The sequence below is a fragment of the Gasterosteus aculeatus genome, chromosome 8 (genome assembly GCF_964276395.1).
Source record: "Gasterosteus aculeatus chromosome 8, fGasAcu3.hap1.1, whole genome shotgun sequence".
Taxonomy (NCBI): Eukaryota; Metazoa; Chordata; class Actinopteri; order Perciformes; family Gasterosteidae; genus Gasterosteus; species Gasterosteus aculeatus.
This window is the reverse complement of record NC_135695.1, coordinates 3,886,804-3,908,409: the sequence shown is the minus strand read 5'-3', so window position 1 is coordinate 3,908,409 and position 21,606 is coordinate 3,886,804. Positions and strand designations below refer to the sequence as shown.

Genomic DNA, 21,606 nt, shown 5'->3' with positions numbered 1-21,606 from the left:
TTAAAGGCGACTTGCAGCCCGAGGACAGCTTTTTAAGCGGGGACACCACCTTCCCATGTTTGGCCAGCTCCTCCAGCAGCACTCCGTCAGGGACGAACGGCGGAACGTTCGCTACCGTCACCCTGACGGCGGCACCGCGAGCGGAAGAACGGGCACGTGCGCCCCGCGGACCACCACGCCGCTCGCCACCACCTCGCGCGCCTTCTCCACGCTGTCTACAAAAATGACCACCGCGCGGTTCATCCACGCGGCGGACTTCACACTCCCGTGCCCAACCAACCCCCCCACGGCCAGACCGCAGTCCTCCATGGAGCACGCGAAGCCCGGCGCGAGCTTCACGCCGTGCTTCCGCGTCAGCCCCGTGAGGTCCGACATGCCGACCGGCTACAAACGCAGACAAACTAACACATAAAAAGAAAGAAAAGTCACACGTACACACCAACACGCATTCACCCCACGAACCACACCAGAAACCACGGCGAAAAATACACGAGATAACAGATAGGAAACACATCCAAACAATTCACCTCACGCTCCGCACACTCAGCACTCCTTCCGCTCAGAGAGAGAGAGAGAGAGAGAGAGAGAGAGAGAGAGAGAGAGAGAGAGAGCGAGCGAGCGAGCGAGAGAGAGAGAGAGAGAGAGAGAGAGAGAGAGAGAGAGAGAGAGAGAGAGAGAGAGAGAGAGAGAGAGATATACAGCAGGTCCGCAGCGCCTCCAGGATCAGTCCCTCTGTCGTTGGTGATCTGATCTGTCTGCTGATATGAGCTCCGTGTGTGGAAGTTACTACGGTGAGGACGGCGTGTTCGTGGCGGGCTTCACGTGTCCCAAAGCGGACAGTGACGCTGCGGCACTTTTCTGCTGCGGGTTCAACGACTTGAAGTATTGTTGTGATGATCCCAACAGCTTCTTCCCCGACGAGTATGGATACGTGTTGTGGTTAAGGTGAGGAGATAAACGCATCCTTTTTCTGTGTCAGAATGTGTGTGTGTGTGTGTGTGTGTGTGTGTGTGTGTGTGTGTGTGTGTGTGTGTGTGTGTGTGCAGAAGCCAACCTGTTGCTGTCTCTCCGTTTGTGACTACAGTTAAGCTATTTGTCGTAAACAGTCTGAACTAATTGAGCACATTTGATTAAAAAACACTAACAGCTACTTATTTATCCTCTAATCTTAAACACACCTTTAAGTACCACATCTGTAAGTGACCTACCATTTGGGATAATGCTGCCTCTAAATTAAATTAATTAAATGACTGGTTCAGGGATACATTGATCCAACATCTTCTCTGTAATCCACTGAACTGTGAGAAGTTTTTAAATGGACAATATTTTCTTGTCAGTCCCCTGAAAAATGTTATTAGTGAGGTGTGAAGACATAATCTATGGCAAACCCACTCATCGTGGGCGAGGTCATTACCCAGCTCCATATTGTTATTTGTCATTATGTGTAAGTAGGGAAAACTTTAGTGCTTTTAAGGAGTTTTTCTTTCAAAGCACATAATTGGCGTCCAGAATTCATCACTCAAGCGTCTGCTGCTCATATTTGAAGCAAAAGGGTAGAAAATACCAGCTAACACACATGTGCACAGATGGTGGTGCTCAACCTGCCCTTTTGCCCTGGAGGAGAAAAGTGCCCCTTCTGCTGGAGCCCAATTTATTCTTCATTCAACAATACTCAAGAATAAAAATGACTCTCTCCGTCATCCATTCCCCCCAGATGTGTTTTGATATCTGACCCCCGACAGGCTCCATGCGCTCACAAGCATTATGTGATAATGTTAAATGTACCAAAACTGAGCAGGATTCTCGAACGTGCGACATTTTACAAACGGCGCCCCATAGACAGTCTGGTGAGGTATATTGTGGTATATTAGTGTAACGCTGCTTATGCTTCAACTCTGTCACAAAACAGTACAAAAATATGTGTGTGTGTGTGTGCTGTCAGCTTTATTATGTAAATTACTCTTATTATGCATAACATTGATTTATCTCATTTACTAAATTTGCAGCATAATGCCAAGAAAATAGAGACTCCAAAAGCAGAAGGACAGGAAAAATATCCTGCTGTGTTTTTATTTATTTATTCATTCATTAGTATTTTTAATTTCATGAATCATTTTGGCGATGGGTGCATTTGTTTTGGTTTGACCACCTGCCCCCACAATGTCTGCAAGTGCCTGATAGCAAACATTGCTGACATCTAGTTTGTGACACGGATGAAACATGTATGTCTGCAGTCATCAAATCAATAACACGCTCTTTGAATAGAATTACTGTGATACGGTGTGTTAATTGTATATTTGGCTGGTTCATTAAAGTTGTAGCCGCAAGTATACCTTCTTTTTTTTTTATTTGTTGAAAATGTCTTTCACACACACACGCACACGCTTCTCATCATCATCATCAACATCATCATCATCATCATCATCATCCTCCTCTCTTCCCCTCACCTGTTCCTGCTTCCTCTAATTAGACACATTTCCAGTCTGCCTCTTGCCCGTGTTCTCCGGCAGAGCATTAGCGATGCACCCGACGTACCTGAGCTTGCGGTCCCGTGTCTCCTTGTCGTGTCCTGACGGTTCCTGACTTCCATGTTTTCCTTGGCCATCCTGAGTTCATTAAGACAGACTTCACCTTCCCTTGCATGTGGGTCCTCTCTCCTTCACACCCACAACAGAAAAGGTCTGCTTGGACTAAAGGAGATGAACTGATTAGAACTTGGAGGTCAAAGGTCATTGTGACCACAACTGAAAACTAAATATGGTAATCCAGATCAGAATCACAAAAAGAGTGATGGCATGTTGGACAGACATGATGGTGAACTGCAACATAACTGGCTGAGGCATACAACTGCAAAGTATCAAAAGCCCTTATGGACTAAAATACACGTTGACAACGTGGGTGTGAAAACACATCTAATCAATATCTGTTCAATCCACACAGCTGGAACCATTCATACATGAACTGTATCATATTTCCCTTCTGTTGTGCAACATGCTGAGAGGCAGGAATCTGTAATAATCCGTCTCTCTTTTCCTCTGTTTCACGGTTTCAGAGCTCTTGTTCCTCTCTCCATAGCAGTCATGGTTGTTCTTGCCCTCCTTCTCTCTCGATGTATCCTCTGCTATTTGATCAGCACCACTGCACCCATAGATTTGGACAATGGGCTGGAGCTCCAAGCAACAGGTAACAACTGCGTCTCCGTATCGACGCAGCTGGAAATTTGCTGCGGAGCCACAGGAGACGTGTTGCTGGTATGATTTGATGGCCCGTAACAAGAGTGTAATCTGTGAGGTTGTTTCAAAGACTGGTTTAACTGCTGGAAATTACACAATCACATTTAAAAGAGCAACACACCCTCACATGTATTTTCTTCTCCTCAGTCCAGCTTCGCTCAAATCTCTCACGCTCATTTACCAGCTGTTGAGGCTGGAGAACCTCATCAGTACAAGATGTATGATGACTGATGGAAATTATTCCTTGAGTTGTCAAAGTTAAACAATATCTTTACATTACTTGTCATACTGTCTGTGTTGTGTCGATTGGGAAGGGTTGAATACTTTTGTCTGGTTTATAAACGTTATAGCCACAAGAAATAAGAATCAAATATAATGGCTGTTGTGCTAGAAAAAAACTAATAATAACCAAAGATAAGGGAACACCACCATTAATATACAGAGTTAGTTATTAAAACACACAGGGAAGGAACACAGGCGTTAATAAGCATTTTGCGGCAACATACTGCGTAAAACATCCTTGAGCTTTTTTCCCTGCTTTTCTAGCACGACTGATCTGCTGTTTCCAATGTTTGCGTCTCCTCACAGAGACCCTCAACTTGGGAAAACTTGTCTTCAAGCATCCAAAGTCAATGTCAGCACGAGCTGCATGTTTTGCTCATATGTTTTCTGGCGGATTACAGACATGCGCTGCCTACGACACGGACCTCTAACCAATCCATACTGTGGCCGAGTTTATTAACTCCCAACCAGGTGTTGGAAAATTGAGTGTTGGCACCTAATTAGTTTTTTCTGCCAATTTTCAGATGTTGGTTGGTTTGAGCATTTAACATCAACACAGCGAATGTAAAACGGATCCTGAGATAATACTAACAGGTCCATTAGTGGTGAGCTGCATCTCGGACAGCCTAAAGATGTCTAAAGATGTCATCCTTCATCACAGCCGGTCTGTGTGGTCCAAAACTGATTCTTTTGTCTTCTAGGCTCTACATTGAGTCCACAAAGACCAGGACCAAGCCCTTTGAGTGCGCCCGCTGGTCCTCAAGGCTTGAAGAAACCCTTCCTGAGGGGCAAAGTGGATTGTGACAACCAGCACCAGGACCCTGAGCGCCTCCTCCAACCTTGTTTCGTGTCCACTGTGACATCTATCAATGTCGAGGGTCCTGCTTAGACTGGCAGACTATTTTACTTTTGGCTTGTGTAGTTGCTCAAAGGAAGCTAAATGGCGGCTCCTCTGAAACGTCTTGTGTGGCTTTCCGTATGTGACATGAAATCCATGCGTTATATTTGAATCATGCTCTGTAACTTTAAACACATTTACATTCCATCGCCTATATTTAATACACTACTCAAACACTGCATCAAACATGGCCACCCTGAACGAGCCGCTGTCAGGTTAGGAATGACAACTTATAGAGAGTTACCTGTTGCATGGCAACCAGTGGCATCACGCGAATGACAGGAATTATATATACAGTATGTCAACGAGACCTATCTGCCCAACAGAAAAGTTGAAAAGTAGTGAGGGAGTAACACAGGGAGGCACTCAGTGTGTTTACATGGTGGTATAATTCGAATCTTTGCTTAGTCGGACTATGCTATCTTTCGGGGCAAGTGCTATTATCCCAATATACATGGCAGTGAATAAATCGAATCATTGGCCGAAAGCATGTCATATCCGATACGATAGGTAGCGCTGTTTTCATTACAAGTAGTTGTGATACAGCCATTTCCCCTTGACCGCTTCACTACTACCAACAACAACCAACAACAACAACATCAACATTACGAGAAAGATGGCGAACGGAGAGCAAGGTGAAGCTACATGCCTCTACTATTTGGGCATGATGTTAATATGAGTACAGCGAATGCGAATGGCGCTATTGGCCGATTTGATAACTGAGAGAAGACGCCGTCGGGATCTCAAGCATGCGCAAAGACGCAAAGTCCAGTTCCTTATCCGATTCACCGTTACATGCCGCAATAGTCAAACTATCAACTGGATCGGATCGAGTTATCCAGGGTTGTTAGTCGGATCGTAGTCGGACCGCACGTAGTCGGACAAAGGTGTTTACATGAAACGGATAATTCGATTTCAGTCCGACTAAGCCAGTTATTCGAATCCATGTAACCACGCTGATTGTGGGAGCTCGTGAAACTGCATAGAGTAGTGATGGACTGCTGGGTGAAAGAGATTGACTTGCTGAGAACCCCTCTTAAGTACTGATGCTTTGAGATGGATGGTTTTAATTGGCTTTGGATTAAAGTTAGAATACATTTCTATTTCCCCAGAAAAAGTCCAGAGGCTGTTCTATGTCGTCCTTACTGAACGCCAGAGAAAGTGTTTCACGCTGGATACCTTCCTTCAGTATTTTATGACAAGAGTCACCTGTTAACGGACAGACACACATGAAGTCACTTCCCCTGAACCTGCCCCCTAGTGCAGGAAGCGCTGTGACTTCTGTCCCACCCGCAGTGGACCTGCGTCCAGAAGAGGACATGACACCAGTGGCCCTTTAGCTTGCCGCAGAAAGGACACAAGCTGCATCTCATACCCAACCATCAGTGTGATGCTCACATCCTGCACCGGTCCGTGTTTCACTTGATGTTGCTGGAGCTTCTATGTTGTAGCTGCAGATTCACACGTCGTGCCGTGACGGTTTGGCTCCTTTCAAGAATATTTGTGTAATATGGCCATCTCTGTTCCCTGACAAATTCTTGAGGTAATTGAAGACCTCAGTAGCACAGCCACATATGTTTACTGTCATTGCATTTATACAATGGTATTGGAGAGCTCAAGTTAAATTTATATTTTCCAAAAGTATTAAAGCTATACACTTAGTTGTGTGTTGTCTGTTAAATTTGATATTTTTCTGCACACTGTTGAGAGGATAGCATGATATAAAAAATTGATAATGTTAATGTCTTTTTAAGGACGAAGAACTGTTAAGGGTTTAGGATAAGAAAAGGGGACGCATAAATCCGAAGTGCCTATTTATTTATCTTATAAGTACGACCAAATACTTTTTTATAAAAGATAATCAGCCATATTATGCAGTACGCATAAAAGAGATGCTCTGTAGATTTACCAAAGCTTAACCTCGGTATTATAAGAGGCATAAAGTCATACTTATTGACACACCTATATATGTGCAGCTGTTCTTGGTTTTTCTTATGTTTTATGTGCATGTCATCTAAAACTGTACAACGCAAAATATGCATGTTGGTGTTATATTCTGGATGTTTGTTCTGAAGTAAATAAAACCGAGTTCGCTCTGAGCCTTTGAAGTTTTTTGAAAAGTTTCTTCATTGAGGCCCACCGGCCTCCGGCGAGGGGGCCGAGCGGAGGACTCCGGTGGGCCGCTGGGTCACGTGAGGTAAATCCACTACGGAGACTCGCACCCACTCAGTCCACACCTCATAACACACGGGGAGGGACAGAGACGTCTTCAGGAGCTCCGCTCCAGGCCGGGCCGGTCCCGTGTAGCTTGGAAAAGATGTACAGCGGAGTCTAAAATTATCTTCTGTATTTCCGAGCCCGAGATAAGATCTAATTTATAGATCTAGTAGTCGCGCGGTCTGTGTTCGCTGGTCGTGCACGGTAAAAGGACAAGAAAAACGCCTGGTGACGCGTAGATTAGAAAACAAGTCAGTTCTCAATGTGAAAAAAACATGCTGTATAGGCTATTTATGATGACATAGGTAGTACATGAGTGTTCATTTAACTTATGTTGTCAGTGTAATTGACAGGCTGCTTAACTGGTTAACTCTTAAATTCAACATATTTTTTCAGGCAGTGAGAGGACAGGCAATGATGCAGAGAGCACAGGGAGAGAAACACCAGGTCCAATAGAGAGAGAAGCACAGAGGAGCCATGAACCCCAGAACGCGTGTTCTGGGGTTCATGGCTCCTCTGTGCAAGGCAGGACCTGACGTGGAGGACAAGGAGGCCCTCTGGGCACTACTGTGAAAAGGAGACTCCGTATGTAGATAGTTCTTAATCTGCAATTGTGTTGTTGTGTTGACATACTTTTCCTTACTGTTTTCTTAAATTTAATAAACTACAAACTACTAACACATTTATTCATTGTCATTGATTGTATATGACTTTTACTGATAACATAATGCAATATAGCCAGGACAGCCTTTCAGAGTCACGACACTTTGTGTTGCGTTGCTTCGCATCGCGTCGAGGTCTGTATGATCACAAAATTCAGAGTTTACCCACCTCTAATTTTACCACTACAGCACTGGCCGTCGTGATTAGTGACGTGTGAAAAATTCCTGAAGAGAGTTCTCTAAGTTGACCATAGAGGTTGAGAAAAATAACCCGTAGGCTGACTTGTAAGCGGACTGACGACCCGTGCGCCGGGTTTTCTAAGCAACGCTCCCCCCGTACCCTCTTTCCTCTTTACTCGCAGTCCGGTGGAGCGGAGACATCTGCCGGTGCTGAGGTGAAAGGTGCAGCGCGACTGGGCTGCTGAGTTTCATACACTTCTCAGGGTTTCCACTAGGAGATCTCGTGAGGAGTGTTTTTCCGCCTTACGAGAAGTTAAAGTGGAAACACCGTCCGTCCGAGTAAAACAAAATAAGGGGATCTAACTAAAGAACAGCGTGAGATCAGTAAGTCGCGTTACAATCTGAATCCCATCATATACATTCAAAAAGTTGGACACATGAGAGTATATAATTAGATAAGTTATCCAATGTTTCCTATTCATTATATTTTCTAAGCAGTGTGCAGCAATAAGCATTATTAAATGATTATTAAATGGAGCGGAGTTGAAGTCTACTCAGTCTTTCCTTGTACAGCTTGGAGTCCTCAGGTGACAAACATCTGCGCTCCCTCCTCAGTGGATCAGGTCCCACCGGTCACCTCCACATCACAGAGGAGAGAGCATTGTCATTCATGATCGGAGGAGGTAGAAGAGAAGCTTCTGTTTACACCTAAGCAATAAAACTTCACAACACAAGTTCCTTTGGAAAATATCCAGATCCTGCTTCACAAATCATTATTTTATATTTCTTCTCAGAACACACTAATTTGAAAATCAGATACTTTTCAAGCTTTTAAACCACTGGGGAGTCACTATAAGTGTTGTGTGGGTGGAGGAGAGAGGACCCAAACGCAAGGGCAGATAAAGTCTGTTTTAATAAACTTAGAATGTCCAAGGCAAAAAGGAACTACGGTGGCCACAAGGTGGTCTCAAAAACAACAATGGCACTAAAGGCTTAACAGAAGAGGCGCGGGCGCTTGGCCGGAGATAGGGAATTCCAGAGAGTACAGTGAACAAACTCCAGGGCGAGGGAAGAGCACTCCAGACAGCAGGCCACCCACGTCAAACGGGAGGCTGGGTGGGACAGAGGTTTGGACTCGGGCCACACCGTAAGGCACGAACCGTTAGGACACGATAAGCCAGGGCAGGAGAAACGAGACAGCAGCTACAGGTACGTCGGGTGCTAGAAATAGACTAGAAATAGAGAGTCTAATTGCAGAAGGTAGGAACGGGTGAGGGGAAGAGAGGATGACGAGATGAGAAGCAGCTGGGAATGAATGAGCAGTTCTAAGTGTGTGTGTGTGTGTGTGTGTGTGTGTGTGTGTGTGTAAGTGAAGAAAGGGTTGGAAAGGAAAAGAGGAGGATACCCGGTTCATGACAGTACCCCCCTCCTCACGGAGCGCCTCCTGGCGCAACAGAGGAAAGGGACTGGCGAGAACGGTAGAAGACATCAATCAGCGAGCGGTCCGAGACGTCCCGGGCTGGAATCCAACTTCTCTCCTCAGGACCGTATCCCTCCCAATCGACCAAAAACCGATGACCGCGACAATGAGGACGGACGTCAAGTAACCTGCGGACTCCATAAATAGGTAAGCTCTCGACACGTACAGGGGAAGTCACAGTTCAAGGAGGTGCGTGAATGGCAGGCTTGATACACGATACATGGAAGACAGGGTGTACGCGCCGGAGATCGGAGGACAATCTGAGCCTTACTGAGACAGGACTAAGGACCTTTACAATGCGGAATGGGCCGATGAACCTGGCGGTCAACTTACGCGACACAGATTGCAGCGGGAGGTTGAGGGTGAAAAGCCAAACACTCTGTCCGACGCGGTAGCGGGGGATCTTATCACGCAGCCGGTTTGCGGCACGTTGGGTGCGGGAACGGAACTTGCCTAAAGCAGCCCTAACCCCTCTCCAAGTCCGCTTAGCGCGCTGAATAAACGCCTCGACGGAAGGGACGTTGGGGGTTGGTAACCAAGGCAACATTCAAAAGGCGACAACCCGGTAGCAGAGGAGGGAGCAGAGTTATGGGCGTATTCTGCCCAGGGCAGCTGCTTGGACCAAGAGGCGGGGCACCGGAATGTGAGACTGCGACCAACAATCTGGTTGGTGCGCTCGGTTTGACCGTTTGTTTGGGGATGGAAACCGGAGGAGAGGCTGGCAGAGGCTCCGATAAGGTGACAGAACTCCTTCCAAAACAAGGACGAGAACTGAGGACCCCTATCGGAGATGATGTCAGAGGGGAGACCATGGACCTTAAATATCCGGTCGACTACAACTTGGGCCGTCTCCTTCGCGGACGGGAGTTTGGGAAGAAGGATAAAGTGGGCGGACTTAGAAAAGCGGTCGACGACAGTAAGGATTACCGTGTTCCCCTCCGACGGGGGGAGGCCAGTAATAAAATCCAAGCCGATGTGTGACCACGGGCGAGACGGTAATGGAAGGGGTCGAAGGAGCCCAGCGGGGGGCGTGTTACTGGTCTTAGTCTGAGCGCAGACAGAGCAAGAAGCAACAAAGCGTCGGATGTCGCTTTCACGGGTGGGCCACCAAAATCTCTGACAGATAGAGGCCATGGTGCCCCTAACACCGGGATGAGCGAGTAATTTGGAGAGTGGCCCCATTGTAGTACGGCAAGACGAGCGGACGGGGGAATGTACAAAAGGTCCTTGGGGCAAAGACTGGGAGTGACTGTGTGAGGGCGCGTTTGACACGCTGTTCTACTCCCCAGACAGCTGCGCCCACCACCATGCCCTGGGGAAGAATCCCCTCCTTGGTGGGGAGAATGTATTCTAGGTTTCTATGGTCGGTCCAGACTATAACGGACTAACGGAACCGGCGCTCCGTCCAACGAGTGTCGCCACTCTCCGAGTGCTAAACGAATGGCCAGTAACTCGCGATTGCCTACATCATAGTTACGTTCAGCAGGTGACAGCCGATGAGAAAAGAAGGCACAGGGATGCAGCTTCTAATTAGAGGGTGAATGGCTCCCACGCCCACCTCTGAAGCGTCAACCTCGACGACAAACTGTCTGGTGGCGTCCGGAGTAATAAGAATGGGAGCGGATGTCAATAGGGCCTTAAGACGATCAAAGGCATTCTGAGCTGTCTCAGACCACGAGAAACGTGTCTTTGTCGACGTGAGAGCAGAGAGAGGGGTGGCGACTTGACTAAAATTACGAATGAACCGACGATAAAAATTGGTAAACCCCAGAAAACGTTGGAGAGCGACACGCGAATCGGGAACGGGCCATTCCGTGACGGCACGTACCTTGGAGGGGTCCATCCTAATGCCCTCAGCGGAGATTACCGAGCCAAGGAACGTGACGGACGGTACATGAAAGGTACACTTCTTGGCTTTAACGAACAGACGGTTCTCGAGAAGGCGCTGGAGGACCTGGCGAACACGCTGGACGTGAACTTCGGGAGAAGGAGAGAAAATCAGGATGTCATCAAGATACACAATATATTTATATATATAATATACACAAAAATATTCAACATGTCTTTGAGAACGTCGTTAATCAAGGCTTGAAAAACTGGAGCGGCATTGGCCAGACCGAGCGGAAGAACGCGGTATTCGAAGTGCCCTAAGGGGGTATTAAACGCCGTCTTCCACTTGTGCCCCTTCTTAATACGGACTAGATGGTAAGCATTACGATGGTCTAGTTTTGTGAAGACCTTAGCCCCCTGCAGGAGCTCAAAGGCGGACGACATGAGGGGCAAGGGGTAACGGTTCTTCACCGTGACGTCATTCAGACCGCGGTAATCAATACAGGGACGTAAGGAACCATCCTTCTTCTTAACAAAAAAGAAACCAGCACCAGCAGGAGAGCAGGATGGAACTATGGTACCAGCGTCTAAAGAGTCAGAAAGATACTTCTCAAGTGCCTCGCGTTCAGGTGCAGACATGGAGTATAGTCGCCCCCCCGGGGGGGAGTGGCGCCCGGCAGGAGATCAATACTACAGTCATACGGTCGATGAGGAGGGAGAGAAGTGGCCCGGGAACGACTGAAAACCGCCCGCAGATCATGGTACTCCTCCGGAACTCCGGACAAATTGCCGGGCTCCTCAGCTGAAAAACTCCTGAAACACAGAGACAGAAGACACAGAGGGAATGGCCGAAGTTAAACATTTCACATGACTGTCGTGGTGTGATTTTTGATACTTGTTGTTTTTTGTGTTCTTCCATTTTCCTGGCAGTAGGAGACGGCGGAGGGCGAGGTTGGTGCTGAACGAGACACACCTGGTTCCCATCCCACTTAATCACTTGTGCCATAAAGACAGGCTCTGCTCGTCACTCCAGTGCCAGAGTATCCCCGCTCGTACCCGCTGCAACTCGTGGCTCCCGGCTCTCTTCTCCCGTGCTCGACTCCAGCCCAGCCAGCTCAACCTCCGTCGTCTCCTCCGTTTCCAGCGCCTTGTGTTTTTTGTGTATCCTGCTGTGAGGATTAAACCCTTTGAAGACCATCTCGTCTCCTGTCTCTGCATTTTGGGGTCCACCGAGAACCGCACCGTGACAATGACAAGACAGATTCCAAGAAAGGATGGAACCACTGGACCAATCTATCTGGGGATTATGTTCAACTAACCAGGGATGGCCTAAAACAACAGGGGTATAGGGAGAATGAAAAATAAAAAAGGAGATTGTCTCTCGATGGTTGCCAGAGACAGTGAGACTCACCAGAACCGTGGCACGGCGCACCCTTGCAAGGACGCGGCCGTCGAGGGCATAGACAGGGGTAGACTCTCTAAGATCAATGAGAGGGATACCTTGTTCACGAGCCCAGGCCTCACCCACAAAACTTCCTTCGGCACCAGAGTCAATCAAAGCTAGGCAGGAGATGGCGAAGCCCGGCCAGCGTAGATGGACGGAAAAGGTAGTGCGGGTGCGTGACGGGGGGTCTAAGGAGGATGCGCTCACTAGTAACCCCCTCTCTACTGGTGAGCTCTGGCTTTTACCGGGAAGGCTGAGACGAGATGGGAAGGTGATCCACAATACATACAAAGACGTCCGGTGATGCGGCGTTGCATGTTTTACCATTTCTGTGAGCCTTAGATCTTTAAGTGTCAGTTTTGACGTCGGGAACAAGCCCGTTCATGAAGGCGTTCTTGAGATGAGTTCCCCCCCCCGGTCATGTTGGTTATGTCTGTGGGCTCCTCGAGGCCGCTGTGAATCTGAAAAGCAGCCACAAGACGCTGATAGTAAGATGTTACATCTTCGATCCTACCTTGTTTTGTGCTATTGATGAGGGCCATGTTTACTGTTGTCGGAAAAGCTGTAGCAACAGCTGCACATACGGGGGTGACAAATGCTCTGTAGGCGACGTTATCCCCAGTCGGGTGCCTCGTGGCGGGAGTCACAGCCCTGACGAGCGACCACCGCTCTGATTTTACTGAATTTACTCGGGCCCACACGTTTGACCAGAAGACGATGGATCTCGGGTCCGGTGGGCATGAATTCTTTACAGAAGGCCAGGAACTCTTTTCCAAAGGCTGCACCGTTTTTGATGTCGGGCAGGTGAGAGGTTGCCTGTTGAATATCAGTCGCTGTCCAGGGTTGAAACACGACACTACAATGCCCATCCTGTCCTGGGACCTGAATCATGGGGGCCTGGATGAGGGAGCCATCAAAATTACCGTCCGTACTGTCCATATCAGGGTTTGACCATTGGCAGGCCAGGGGCTTTGGGGTGGATTGGACTATGGGGTAATGCGAGAAGGGGTTGGTCGGGGACATTGGTGTTGCTGGACCGCCCTGGTTCTGGAGTCTGGTGACGCTGCGGGTCTGGTATGGAGGTGGCGGTGGTACTGCTTGTTGAGCCGGTTGAGGTGGGGGAGTTTGGTAGCATGTGTTCAGGAGAGGACAGCTTGCCCCTGTCAGGTATGGATACAGTGGAGAAGACGCAAGTGGATTATTCTGTTTTTCTATGTCAGGCTTTTCAGGTTTTAGACAAGCCATTTGCTTTATCATTTGTTTTCTCTCCCTACATTTACATTCCGTTTCCCAGTATGCCAGACATGTCTTAAACTTTGATCTTTTTACCACTTTTCACATTTTTTTAACCTTGCTTCCATATGCCCTCGTAACATTTTAAGTTTAACGGCACTCAACGAGACGTTTTTTGGAAACCCAAACTATTTTGTCCAGTATGGGAGACCCAAGGGGTCCGTTTGCTTTGCGTTCTGGCCACCCATCTTTAACCGGTTATCTTATTACAATACAGTCGTTACCGTAAGGCGTAGTTTCTTTACTCAAGGAAAAACTTTACAAAAACCCAACTCAAAATTCACGTTAGGTTATTACCACAATCTTATTCTAGAGTTAATTCAGTAGAATTCACGTTTGGTGAAAAAACAACGGTCTCATTTTACCTGCTTCAGTGTAAAACTCACGTGTGTGTTATTTCCACGGTCTTATTCCACAGGTGGAATTCACATTTGGTCAATAACAACGGTCTTATTTTAACTGGGTAGTCAAGCGTTACGATCTCTGAGAATTTGTTCCGAGTGAAATCTTTACCGTAAGCAAGTCTTCTACTTGTAGTCCAGCGATCTGCGTTACGATCTTGGAGAATTTGTTTCAGAGTGAAATCCTAATCGTACACAATCCTATCTACAACCACAAGAAGTGATGCTTTGGAAATATCCCGGAATCATGTACAACACTTCAAAATAAAAAAATAATTCCCTAAACTATCACAACCACTTGATCAGTCATCTGTGTCCGTTATGTTCAACCTTAAAAGTACTTTATAATTGGAATTTCAACTTCTTACCCGAGTTTGTAGAAATTAATTATTTTTCGCTGGATACACGTGACGTCAGTCAGGACTCCTCTGGTTTCCGCCGGTCCTTTCTCTCTTGTCTAAGGAGGTATGAGGCAGGATCATCAGTTGGTGATCCTGGAAAAGGCCTTTTCCCCGGACGGTCCCTTGGAGCCTGACGGACGGTCAGCGTATCCTGTTCGTGACGCCAAATTGTTGTGGAATATTTCAATAAAACTTTTTCGGGAGAAGAGAATGAATTTCAATGAATTTCAATGTCTTTCAATGTTTATCTAATTAAAAACAGAGTCTTGATGAATGATCAAAGTTGCAAAAAGTCCATTCATTGCTTGCAAGCAAGAGGTCAAATACACAAGCACGTATCACAGTGCTCTGTGGAGATGGCGTCTCCGAGCAGTAAAAATGCTGAGTTTTTAACACATAGGAAGGCCATCCTCAGTGGCAGGTACGAGAAGTTAAACCAAGTCCAGATAAGAACCAAGGTTAACACACACTGCTCCTTTGTTCAAGCGCCTGTGAGAGCAAGTTAATTCACTTTTTTCCAAAGCGACTTACATTACACTTTAAACACATGGCTTTTTCACATTTTTGCCCGGGGAGCAATTAGGGGTTAGGTGTCTTGCTCAGGGAGACTTCGACATGGAACATGGGGGAGCCTGGAATCGAACCACCAACCTTGTGCTTCCTAGCACACCTTCTCTAACCCCTGCGCCACGACGATGGCTGTAATAGATATTTATTTAATAATCCTTGTCCTACCACACTTACCACAGGACTGGAAAGGTCCACCAGGTAGCTCACAATGCTAACCAGTAGTTCAGGTACACCTCGTGTCCGGACAAAAACCTGACATAAAGAAGGTCACAATAGCAAAGAAATTGTAATTAAATATCACAACAACAACAGTAACATGTTCAGCTTTTTTGCTGCGTGAAGCTCATTCCTGTAGTGGGAGGTTTGGGGATGCTCTCAGCTGTGTTATCGCTTGTGCTCCCTACCGGCCGGGGACCACTAGTAGTATTAGGTATAAAACCATAGCTTTGGACGGACGGAGATGCACATTCACTCATGCACTCACTCTGTCAGTACTTGCACATGCAGCGTACAAACCTGCGACTGAGGGCATCATCTTCCTGGAAGTAATTAGATTCAATTAACCTTGATTATTTACTTAAGACTAATCCCTCAATTTAGTTCATGAAGCAGAATATATAACGTTTATGCATTTCACAATATAATCAAGTATTTCAAAAATATTACTTGCTCTAAATAGTACGCCTGCCCATTTGTGTAGTTTGTATAATTCATGTGTTCTAACGACTAGTCATGTTTGGTGCTCTTGACAGCGCCTACAGCCTGAAGGACGTAGCATCAGTGACTACAGGAAAAACATGCAAAGGGTTTTTCAGCTGATCCCAGCCAACCCTCCTCTTGAAGCATCCAGCCCCGGCCTCTGCAGGACTTGTGCTGTGGTGGGAAACTCTCGAAATTTGTTAAAATCCCATTACGGCCCTTTGATAGATTTCCAGAAGTACGTCATAAGGTAAATGAGTTGAGCTGAGCTGAACTTGGAGCAGTTCAGGAATCATCAGCATCAACGTGTCGAGATTTATGACAAATCCGATGACTGACAAGTACCTGCAAAAGAAAAATCTCCTCTGTCATGTGGAGGTGACCGGTGGGAGCTGATCCACTGAGGGGGCGCAGATGTTTGTCACCATGACTCCAAGCAGTAGAAGGAAAGACTGAGTAGACTTTAACTCTGCATCATTTAATAATGCTTATTGCTGCACGCTGCTTAGAAAATAGAATGAATAGGAAACATTGGATAACTTATCTAATTATTTACTCACCAACTTTTTGAATGTAAATGATGGGATTTAGGTTGTAACGCGACTTCCAGACCTCACGCTATTCTTAGTTAGATCCCCTTATTTTGTTTTACTCGGACGGACGGTGTTTCCACTTTAACTTCTCGTAAGGCGGAAAAACACTCCTGACGAGATCTCCTAGTGGAAACCCTGAGAAGTGTATGAAACTCAGCATCCAGGTCAATGCACCTGTCACCTCAGCACCGGCGGATGTCTCCACCGGACTGCGAGTAAAGAGGAAAGAGGGTACAGGGGGAGCGTTGCTTAGAAAACCCGGCGCACGGGTCGTCAGTGCGCTTACAAGTCAGCCTACGGGTTATTTTTCTCAACCTCTATGGTCAACTTAGAGAACTCTCTTCAGGATTTTTTCAATCGTCACTAATCACGACGGCCACAAAGCGAATACCACCGGAACGCATTTACCCTCCCTGTAAGAGCCATTTTTGTTATTGTGTGATTGTTAGCTCCACTTTCTAGGTGGTGGGAGGTGTTTGTGTTTCAAATAGGTCGCAGGTGGATTACCTGGCACAGGTGTTTGTGGGTTGAAGCTAAATAGTTTTTTTGAGCGTGACGGGTGGAAGAGACATGTATTAAGATAACTTGATGTTTTCACCAACGAACAAAATAAAGAACAATTAACAGACAAGTGGAAATGTCTCAATAAGTATTTAAACGCGTCCAAACAAACTCGAAACACCAACCAAGGGGACCTCACTTTGATAGGCAAAGAGGGTCTCTACACTCCCAATAAATTAGATCTCATCTCGGGCTCAGAAATACAGAAGATAATTTTAGACTCCGCTGTACATCTTTTCCAAGCTACACGGGACCGGCCCGGCCTGGAGCGGAGCTCCTGAAGACGTCTCTGTCCCTCCCTGTGTGTTATGAGCTGTGGACTGAGTGGGTGCGAGTCTCCGTAGTGGATTTACCTCACGTGACCGGAGTCCTCCGCTCGGCCCCCTCGCCGGAGGCCGGTGGGCCTCAATAAAGAAACTTTTCAAAAAACTTCAAAGGCTCAGAGTGAACTCGGTTTTATTTACTTCAGAACAAACATCCAGAATATAACACCAACATGCATATTTTGCGTTGTACAGTTTTAGATGACATGCACATAGAACATAAGAAAAACCAAGAACAGCTGCACATATATAGGTGTGTCAATAAGTATGACTTTATGCCTCTTATAATACAGAGGTTAAGCTTTGGTAAATCTACAGAGCATCTTTTATGCGTACTGCATAATATGGCTGATTATCTTATATAAAAAAGTATTTGGTCGTACTTATAATAAATAAATAGGCACTTCGGATTTATGTGTCCCCTTTTCTTATCCTAAACCCTTAACAGTTCTTAGTCCTTAAAAAGTTATTAACATTATCAATTTTGCATATCATGCTATCCTCTCAACAGGGTGCAGAAGAATATCAAATTTAACAGACAACACACAACCAAGTGTATAGCTTTAATAATAATTTTGGAAAATATAAATAAATGAGATGTATAGCCCAAAACTGCAAATTACACATTTTCCTCAGAGGGCTTTACAGTCTGTACACATGCGACATCTTCTGTCCCGAAACCCTCACATCAGCACAGAGATCCAGTTCTCAGCAGGAGGAAGACTTTGATGTGGCCACCACCGTTTCTAGCGGGCCGCTGCCACCTAGTGGTCAAACTGCTGTACTTATTCATGAACACTTCAACGCTTTTTCTCTCTGCAGACAATAATCTTGCGCTGAGGACGCAAAAAAATAAAGTCAGAAGAACGTTCACAGTGTCTCCATCCCAGGGGGACGGATGCTCCTGTCTCTCTAGAGGTTTCTTCTCTTTATTCTCCGCATCGAATGCTTTTGCATTTTTGGGGGAGTTTTTCCTGTGATGTGAATTATTCAGATAAACCTAGGATAAGTCCCCATTACTTAATTTAAATGACACATTTCACTAAGTACAGCAAAGCATGAACAAACAATAAATCATACTGTCCTACCAGTTGCGTCTCTGGGAGATTAGGAGCCGTGGCCACAGTGTCTTTTTCCTCAGGGCCGAGTGAGAGGGCCATCCGAGCTCTCCACAAACATTTTATGCCATGCGCTTCCTGTTCGTACGCAGGCACTTCCTGTGAGTGGAATCTCCATTAGCCGCATCGTCGCCCCCTGCAGTCTGGGTGCGCTCCGACTGTCCGGGGTGGATATGGGCCTTGAGTTTTCTGTGCGGCTTGTGACCGGAGATTGACGCAACACCTCCCACTTGACCTCCTGGTTCCTCAACCCAAGGAGGTCACACCAGTACCTATGTAGTGTCAGATTTAATTACTCCACTTTTGATCCTGTTGCTACTGCTGCTCTTCAACTGGGAGTAGGACAACTATCCGCCGGACATCCCTGTGAAGAATTGTTGCAGGTATCTTGCTTGAGCGTTTTTTTTCCTTTTTAGTGAGTTTCACAGTTGCGACTGGGTAGCTGGGAAAGGATCGGAGATATACATCCCTCACAATTCCCTTCCTGTCAGTGCTGACGTCAATGACCCTGGCAAGCCTGAACTGACCCCTCAAGGCATTCTGGTCGGCCAGCCAGACGACATCTCCAATTGCCACATTCCTGTGAGCTGTGTGCCACTTAGTCCGGACAAACAAGTTTGGTCCGGCTAACTGGCTCCATTTCCTCCAGAACCTGTCAACTTCTGTTTGGATGGTTCTTAATCTGTTGCAAGAGTAGCCTTCAAAGTCAAAGGTCCCTGGATCCCCTCTGGATCCAGTTCTTCCAAGCAGAAGTGCATTTGGGCTAATGTATTCAATACAGTCCTCTCGGCTCTGAGTCCTGGCATCGATAGGTCGTTCATTGGCAAGGTTGGAAGCCATGTAGAGGAAAGTTTGAAACTCACCCCATGTGAAGACTCCACCTCCCAGATTGTGCAAAGCCCGCTTCACAGTCCGGACAGCAGCCTCAGCAGCTCCGTTTCTGTGAGGTGAGTTTGCTGGATGGATCTTCCAGCTCCACTCTGTGCCATGCTTGGAACAGTCATTTCCAAGCTCTGATTTTTCCACTCGGTCCAGAAACGTGTGGAGCTCTTTGAGGGCAGGTTTGGCTCCGATAAAGTTCTTCCCAGGATCCGACCACAATTTCCTTGGGTGTCCTCTCAGTGCCGTAAATCTTTGATAGGCTAGCAGGAAGCCTTCAGCCGACTGGTCACTGACTAGGTCTGTGTGCATAGCTCTGGACGCCATGCAACAGAAGACGATTCCCCACACCTTGAGTTTCACTTTCTTTCTTACCTCATCCTTCACTTCATATGGTCCAAATAAGTCCACCGTTGTGTACTCAAATGGATTGGCTGGTGTTATTCGCTCCGATGGAAGGTCACTCATGATCTGTTGGCACCTTCGGGCCTTAAGTCTCCTGCATATCACACAGATATCAACGATCTTCTGAGCTAGTTTCCGGCCTCTCACCACCCATGCTTTCCTTCTCATCCGGAGGAGTGTGCCTGCAATTTCTTCATGGTTTGCCTTGTGGGCTTCTTGAGCCAGAAGAGTGGATACCCATGATGTGCAGGGCAAGACTGGTACTGCAGTTTTTTCTTTATTAAAGATTTGGAATCTTCCTCCACAGAGCAATAGTCCAGTGTTTTCCTCCCTGACCACGGCAAGCCTGCTGAGTGTGGTGTCTGGCAAGACTACCTCCATTTGAGCTGCAAGGAAGAGATCCCTGAGCGCATCCTCACACTCCATGACGGTAAGTGTAGCTTCCTTGACTCTGGACTTGATCTCAAGAGTTGAAAGAATCTCCTTCCTCTTTGGCTTGCTTCTGGTTGGGGTCTTGGCCAGCATTTCTTTCCACTTTGTGGCAGCTCTCCACACCCAGGCAATGACTCTTATCAACCTGGTTAAACAGCTGAACTTACTGATGTTAAGTAATTTCCTCACTGAAGAACCAGAAGGTGGCCTCCGGACTTGGATTTGGATTTGCAAGTCGTCCTTGTTTTGGTTTGACGGTGGGGGCATTGCAGTGGCAGGTGGAGCATATCGCTTTTTTTTCCAACTGCGCTCGGGTCAGTGCTGCTGTAAAACATTTCCTTTGGAGCCGGTTTATACCTTCTTTAGCATCCGCAGCGACGTCTTTGGCTGACTTTGTCGGCCACTCTTCCACAGGTTGTTTCAGAAACTCTGGGCCATTCTGCCACACAGAGTTTTCTTTGAGGTCTTCTGGCGTTGCTCCTCTTGTAACAAGGTCAGCAATGTTTTGTTCACCTGGAATCCATCTCCAATCTCCAACTGATGTGGACTTCTGGATCTCTCCCACTCTGTTCGCAAAAAAGGTTTGGTACCCATAACTGTCCCTTTGGATGGCACCCAGCACAGTTTGACTGTCCAGCAGATGGAGCCACCGTTTGACTTGTATCCGACTGTGCTTTTCAATGTATTTTCTCAGTCTTGCCGCAAATACAGCACCACAGACCTCAGCCTTCACTGCTTCTCCCTTTTGGTCAAGTGGTGTGAGCTTGGCTTTGGACTCAATGAGCCGGACCAGAATGCCTTGCTTGGTCTCCCACCTGAAGTATGCAACAGCTCCATAGCTCTGGTCGCTACCATCTGAGAGTGTTATTCCCCAGGGTTCTCCAATCCTTCTGACTGGTGTGAGGCTTCTATGGAAGGTAATTTGGTTGAGGCGTGTGTATTCCTCAAACAGGTGGATGGCATCTTCCCTGAGTCTTTCAGACAGCGGTGTGTCCCATGTGTCTCGTAGAAGATTCTTGCCTCCCGTTTCTTGAAATGCTTTCCTGACCAGAATGGCTCCTTTCTGTTTGGCAGGTGTTGCAAGGCCTATTGGATCATATAAACTAGCTACTTGGCTAAGCAGTTGTCTTCTAGTCAATGGGTTTGGAGTTTTTCTCCTCACCTCTTCCTCGACGAGATTTTGACCGATTCTCATCTTCTTTTTTCTCTTTGAGAAGTTTATTGAGGTCGTGAGGTATAGTTTGTCTGGTTCGACCAGGTAACCAACTCCCAGGGCTTTGTTCCCTTCCCTCATTTGGTTGGGGAGAATGAAGACTTCCTCGAACGATGCTGGACGTTCTGATGTGGACGTCTGCCTCCCACTTTGGCCTGATCGGACCCATGGCTTTAGGAAGAATCCACCTGCCTTCAGAATTTCTTCGACCTTTTTGGTGATTCTGTCTAGCTTTTCCAGGTCATTGTGGGATGTCAGAATGTCATCTACATAGGAATCCTCCTCAAGGACTCTCCGTTCCTCTTCCAGGTGAGTGAACATGGGCAGCCTTGCTGTCTCTCTCATGGCCAGTTGTGCGATGCACCCTGCCGGTCGATCGCCCATGTTGACCCTGGTGATGGCAAATTCCTCAATTTCTTCATCTTCGCTGTTTCTCCAGAGAAATCTATGGAGGTGCATCTCCAGGTTTTCGAGCCACACAGAATTGTACAT

At 46.9% G+C, this 21,606-nt stretch overlaps 1 protein-coding gene and 1 long non-coding RNA gene across 3 annotated transcripts; one reads left to right on the top strand and one right to left on the bottom strand.

Moving 5' to 3' along the window:
- The first annotated feature begins 626 nt into the window (after positions 1 to 626).
- On the top strand, positions 627 to 6,512 carry LOC120824073 (protein shisa-like-2A). The gene is made up of 3 exons (XM_078107564.1): positions 627 to 945; positions 3,053 to 3,183; positions 4,217 to 6,512. The coding sequence occupies exons 1-3, from the start codon at positions 764 to 766 to the stop codon at positions 4,402 to 4,404; spliced, it is 501 nt and encodes a 166-aa protein (XP_077963690.1). The 5' UTR covers positions 627 to 763; the 3' UTR covers positions 4,405 to 6,512.
- A 1,854-nt stretch (positions 6,513 to 8,366) lies between these two features.
- LOC144411349 (uncharacterized) lies at positions 8,367 to 14,725 on the bottom strand. Of its 2 annotated transcripts, XR_013468496.1 has the most exons (3): positions 10,781 to 14,725; positions 8,878 to 9,080; positions 8,367 to 8,719 (listed from the first exon to the last, which is right to left on the bottom strand). It is a non-coding gene; the product is annotated as an uncharacterized LOC144411349 (long non-coding RNA). The 2 variants fall into 2 exon arrangements; XR_013468495.1 differs by having other exon boundaries at positions 8,878 to 14,725.
- Between the last annotated feature and the right edge of the window lie 6,881 nt (positions 14,726 to 21,606).